At 43.6% G+C, this 6,000-nt stretch overlaps 1 protein-coding gene across 7 annotated transcripts in view; it reads left to right on the top strand.

Moving 5' to 3' along the window:
* LOC135104729 (tyrosine-protein kinase SRK3-like) overlaps nucleotides 1–5,531 on the top strand; it is an 8,148-nt gene extending 2,617 nt beyond the window's left edge. For all 7 annotated transcript variants that reach the window (XM_064012259.1, XM_064012258.1, XM_064012262.1 and 4 more), the window contains 8 exons: nucleotides 1,258–1,426; nucleotides 1,587–1,685; nucleotides 2,020–2,143; nucleotides 2,812–3,109; nucleotides 3,261–3,511; nucleotides 3,692–3,848; nucleotides 4,570–4,701; nucleotides 4,919–5,531. In XM_064012259.1, coding sequence (XP_063868329.1) covers nucleotides 1,258–1,426; nucleotides 1,587–1,685; nucleotides 2,020–2,143; nucleotides 2,812–3,109; nucleotides 3,261–3,511; nucleotides 3,692–3,848; nucleotides 4,570–4,701; nucleotides 4,919–5,124 — 1,436 coding nt within the window. In that variant the 3' untranslated portion in view covers nucleotides 5,125–5,531. The remainder of the gene's footprint in view (nucleotides 1–1,257; nucleotides 1,427–1,586; nucleotides 1,686–2,019; nucleotides 2,144–2,811; nucleotides 3,110–3,260; nucleotides 3,512–3,691; nucleotides 3,849–4,569; nucleotides 4,702–4,918) is intronic.
* The last annotated feature ends 469 nt before the right edge of the window (nucleotides 5,532–6,000 follow it).

The raw sequence follows: 6,000 nt of genomic DNA, 5'->3' as shown, positions 1-6,000 counted from the left end.
CGCTGTTGCTTTAGACATATCAAAAACAGTTGATAAAATCTGGCACAAAATTTGATCTCCAAACTATCCTCTTTAGCTTTTATTCTTCTCTCTATGACTTTATTTTAAGTTACTTTTCTGACTACGTCCTGTTACAGTTGTGTTAGATGATCACCGTTCTCATAAGTCTATGAACAATATTGTTCTTCAGGGCTTTGTCCTGTCACCCACTTTCTGTTATTCATCAATGATCTCAGCCAAAATTCTTGTCCTACCCACTTCTACGCTGATGATACCACCGTGCACTTTTTCACGTCTTTTCTAAGACGCCCGACCTCTCGGGAGGTAAACAGTTCACACAGGGATCCCACAGAACGCCTGACTTCTGATCTCTCTAAAATTTCTGGTTGGGGACAAATCAAATTAAGTGTTGTTCAGTGCCTCAAAAACTCAATTCCTCCATAAATCAACTCGACACAACCTTCCATATAACTAAACCCCCTTTTTCAACAACACTCAATTACCCCCCTCTTCTACATTGAATATCCTCGGTCTCTCCTTTACTAATGATATAAATTGGAAATTTCACATCTCGTTTCTTGTCAAAACAGCTTCTATGAAGTTACATGTTCTGAACTGTCTCTCCCATTTTTTTTTTTTTCTTTTTCTTTTTTCCTAATCCCTATCTCCTATCCCTCCAGCTGCTAACTTTGTACCGGGACTTTATCCACTCATGTATGGACCATGAAGTACATTTCCACTCACAGTGCTCTTTTGAACATGATAGAATCAAAAACATTTCACCTCATCTACTCCTCTCTTTTAACTGACTGTCTTTAGATTCTCCTTTTTCTCTACAATGTTGCACCTTTTGTTATCTTCTATTGCTACTTCTACGCTAACTGCATGCTTCCCCTCTCGCTGTCTCACTGTGCAAGGGTTTCTACTTTTTCATCCCTATTCTGACCATCTCCCTAATACAAGTTTTAACTAGTTTTGTCAGTCTTTCATCTCTTTTACCGGTAAAGTCTGCAATTCCCAGTCTATCTGTATTTTATCATACCTATGACTTGAACTCTTTCAAAAGGAAGGTTTGAAGACACTTTTTATCATACTTCTGGATAATTCTTTTGACTATTCTTTGTGGACTAGCACTTCAGTGGGCCTTTTTCAGTTTTTTCTTGCCCTAAGTCAAAGTCCTTCTTATATAAAAACAACGATTTTATTAAACCTGAGGAAGAAGCATAGCAGCTAATGGCTTAAAAATCCGTCCCTAAGTCCTAGGGGCAGACCTGGCGGAGACACGGATGCCACAGGAGCCACGCCCGAACAGTGAGCCTAATTACACAGTGGTGGACTATGTGGTGGGGCTGTATCCCTACCGAGCCAACGGGACCAACGAGCTCAGCTTCACCCGAGGAGAGACGCTGGAAGTGATCAACAAAGAGTGAGTGTTGAAGGCTGTGCAGGAAATTATAGACCTGCATCGCAGCGCACTGTAATGCATCGTGGTATTTTGTCTTCCACGCTGACAGACGGCTGTGGTGGCGGTGGTGGTGGTGACAGAAACAGCCACATTACTCACACTGACCTGTCTCTCCCTCCAGTGACGTGGACTGGTGGCTGGCCAGGCGCCCCGGAACCAAATCCGTCGGCTACATCCCCGTAGCGTACGTGGCGCTCTCCTCCTCCCTCGAGTCACACGAGTACGTGTCCTTCTAAGACTTGCTAGTTAAAAAATAATACTAATAATAATAAATAAAAAGTAATGAACCTATTAATGATTGTTAGAAACTGTGTGTGTGTGTGTTGGGGGTGGGCAGTATTGGTCAGCACGTGTACAGCTGGAAGTTGTTACTCCTGGAGGGAAAAAAATAACAAAGTTTATAGACAGTTGTTTTCTGTGTATGACGTGTGTTTGGAGAGCAGTATGAACCTGTATCACCAGAAATGTTGCTTCTGACGCTTCTGGACATATTGGTTTTCCTGATTTTTTTTTTTTTTTTTTTTTTTTTTTTTTGAGTTCTGTCCCTCACACAGGTGGTATCACGGCAAGATGGCGCGAGTGGAGGCTGAACAGATACTGAAGAGTCGCCTCAACTCGGCCGGCGCCTTCCTTATACGCCAGTCTCAACGCAACAACGACTTCGTCCTGAGTGTGAAGGTTAGAGACGTCTCGCCAGGCTTGTATACACGTGTTACAAAGCTTTGACTATGCCTCCATATGAGTACAGCGGCCTGTAGATCCAAAGAGCACATTGCAACTACATTCAAGTTAACAGCTCCAATAATCTTACCTGTCTTTACTGTCCCAAGATAACTGACTTGTAACTGAGAGAGTTTTATTTATTTTTTTTTTCTGTCTCTATCTCGTGATTTCATGACGCCGAGGACTAACCTGGAGACAACTCTAATACTGATGCCGTGGAAAAATAAAGATGTGTAAAATTACCAACTCACCCCATAGTTAACAGGAAAATTTTGAATTCATGTACTAGGTAGAGCATGAATAGGTTCCCACAAAGCGCCTTTCTTGTCCCACAATTATATGCCTTTCGCGTGTACTTACTTGTCCCTGAAAAGTGGATTCTCTGACAGTTTCCTTCCGGGCATTTCATACAACACTACTGTACGTGATGGACTATTGCAACAACATAAAATCCCAAAATAGAAATCAGTGTGTTCATACATGTGTCAGATTGAAAAAAATTCATTATCAGCTCTTGCTTGAATAACAATCCAGAATATCAGAGTATTAAAAGATAATAATAAAATAAAATTATAAATAATTATCCCCCCTCCTCTACAAACGGCTTGTCTCCCTGTCACCAGCTTTACGCAGAGGACGGCTACACTCCCTGCATCAAGCACTACAACATCTGCCAGTCACAAGACAATCACTTCACACTCGGGGGACAGCGTTTCCTTTCTCTCCAAGACCTGGTGAACAACTTCATCAACACACCAGACTCAGGCTCGTGCCGAATCATGCCCAAACACCCGTGCGTGCGCCCCCCGCCCACCATGCAAGACATATCCAAGAAGAATAAGGACCAGTGGGAGATGCCCAGGGAAGAGCTGCACTTTGTTAAGGAGATCGGCCACGGCTCGTTTGGTGAAGTGTGGCTCGGTAGGTGTAAGATTGTGAATTTTCAGTGATGTGTTAACTAGTGTAAATATTTTCACAACAATTTTCTCTGAAGACCTTCAGTGTAACGTGTGTGTGTGTGTGTGTGTGTGTGTGTGTGTGTGTGTGTGTGTGTGTGTGTGTGTGTCAACAGGGAAGTGGAAAAACACTATTGACGTCGCCATCAAAACAATGAGGGAGGGCAGAATGAAAGCCGATGACTTCCTGGAGGAGGCCAAGGTGATGAAAAGTCTGCGCCACCCCAACATCCTGGCGTTGTACGCAGTGTGCACCAAGGAGGAGCCGCTACTCATCGTCACCGAGTACATGGCCCAGGGAGCCTTGCTGGACTTGCTGAGAAGGGAAGACATTAACCTGCAGCTGCAGCTCTACATTGCCACACAGGTCAGTCACGCCTTGCACTTCACGTGCTCACTGGTAGTGCCCCTCTAAATGAACGCCTCACTTGCTTCGCAGGAACGCTAAGAGAGCTTTTATAGTGGTTCTAGTGTTTGATGCAGACTGTGAGTATGTTTGATGGCCTGGGCATGACCGAGTCTTGTGTTTCTTTGCACCACTGTGCAGACAGCTGCCGGAATGGAGTATCTTGAGAGCAAAATGTTGATTCACCGAGACCTGGCAGCAAGGAACATCCTGGTGGGCCACTGTTACGTGTGCAAGGTGGCAGATTTTGGCCTTTCCAAGCTGTACGAGGACGCAATCTACGCCGGGAAAGTGTCCAGTGAGTCGATGTGTGCGCTACATTCTCTGTGGGACACTGTAATGCTGTACATGTCACGAAATGCATATGTGCACTTACCTAGTTCTATTTACCTAGTTGTGTTTTACAAGAAAAACACATCTATAAGCGTCCAGCTTAGTTTTAAATTCATGAATATTCCTTGCTTAAACCACTAAATTGTTCTATATTTCTATGCTTCTGTTCGAGAAACTATATTTCTTGACGTCTCTTCTAGACGCTGTCTTCTTTAAATTCATACCGTGTCCTCTTATGCCTCTTGCGTCCTACACAAACAGGTCTTCTTTCTCATCTTGTTCCTTCCCCTTCAAAGCCCTGTATATAGCAATCAAGTCTCCTCTTTCTCTTCTGTGGTGTAATGTTGGAAGTTCTAATCTTTTTAATCTATCTTCATAAGATAAATTTCTCAAACTTGGAACTATTTCGGTTGCAGCTCTTTGATTCCTTCCTATATTCCATATATATATATATATATATATATATATATATATATATATATATATATATATATATATATATATATATATATATATATATATATATATATATATATATATATATATTTTTTTTTTTTTTTTTTTTTTTTATGAGGTGTGTGTGTGTGTGTGTGTGTGTGTGTGTGTGTGTGTGTGTGTGTGTGTGTGTGTGTGTGTGTGTGTGTGTGTGTGTGTGTGTGCTCTAATAAAGCCGTCACATCGCACAGAGGGAAAGCTGCCCATCAAATGGACGGCGCCGGAAGCACTGCTGCATCAGAAGTACAGCAGCAAGTCAGACGTCTGGTCTTTTGGTGTTATGCTTATGGAAATTCTTACCCACGGCGCTGTGCCATATCCAGGTGCGTCTCTCTCTCTCTCTCTCTCTCTCTCTCTCTCTCTCTCTCTCTCTCTCTCTCTCTCTCTCTCTCTCTCTCTCTCTCTCTCTCTCTCTCTCTCTCTCTCTCTCCTGATATACGCACAGTACACTTCACATACGAGTACATACATAGATACTCTTGGAACCTGACCTGAGAATTGACTAACATATTGCATCCCCGTGACCTCTTGGCCTCCTAGGATACAGCAACATGGAGCTCCTGGAGGCCCTCAGTTCCGGCTACCGCATGCCGCAGCCCGCCAGTTGCCCGCCCAAGCTGTACGAACTCATCCTAGACTGCTGGAGGAGGAATCCTGATGACCGACCCACCTTCTTCTTCATCCACGATTACCTGAGCAACTTCGACGTGCAGTGTGAAAATTCGTACTGCAGTAGTCAATTCTGACGACGGTGGTGCTTGCTTAGGGTGTCTCCATTAGATTCTCTCTCTCTCTCTCTCTCTCTCTCTCTCTCTCTCTCTCTCTCTCTCTCTCTCTCTCTCTCTCTCTCTCTCTCTCTCTCTCACACACACACACACACACACACACACACACACACACACACACACACACACACACACACACACACACACACACTATTTGGCTTTAATTTCTTTGTTCCGAAACATTTGTTAAACCTTTTCGTAGAAAACTTCATCTCTTCCCTGTTCTCTCTCTCTCTCTCTCTCTCTCTCTCTCTCTCTCTCTCTCTCTCTCTCTCTCTCTCTCTCTCTCTCTCTCTCTCTCTCTCTCACACACACACACACACACACACACACACACACACACACACACACACACACACACACACACATCAGGAATCTACATGGGTTTGATTTCCTTCTTCCAAAGCATTTTTTAAACCTTTTCGTAAGAAACTTCATCCTTTCTCTCTCTCTCTCTCTCTCTCTCTCTCTCTCTCTCTCTCTCTCTCTCTCTCTCTCTCTCTCTCTCTCTCTCTCTCTCTCTCTCTCTCTCTCTCTCTCTCACACACACACACACACACACACACACACATCAGGAATCTACATGGGTTTAATTTCCTTCTTCCAAAGCATTTTTAAACCTTTTCGTAAGAAACTTCATCCTTTCTCTCTCTCTCTCTCTCTCTCTCTCTCTCTCTCTCTCTCTCTCTCTCTCTCTCTCTCTCTCTCTCTCTCTCTCTCTCTCTCTCTCTCTCTCTCTCTCACACACACACACACACACACACACACACACACACACACACACACACACACACACACACACACATCAGGAATCTACATGGATTTAATTTCCTTCTT

The sequence above is a fragment of the Scylla paramamosain genome, chromosome 11 (assembly GCF_035594125.1).
Source record: "Scylla paramamosain isolate STU-SP2022 chromosome 11, ASM3559412v1, whole genome shotgun sequence".
NCBI lineage: Eukaryota > Metazoa > Arthropoda > Malacostraca > Decapoda > Portunidae > Scylla > Scylla paramamosain.
This window is presented reverse-complemented; position numbering and strand designations above follow the sequence as displayed.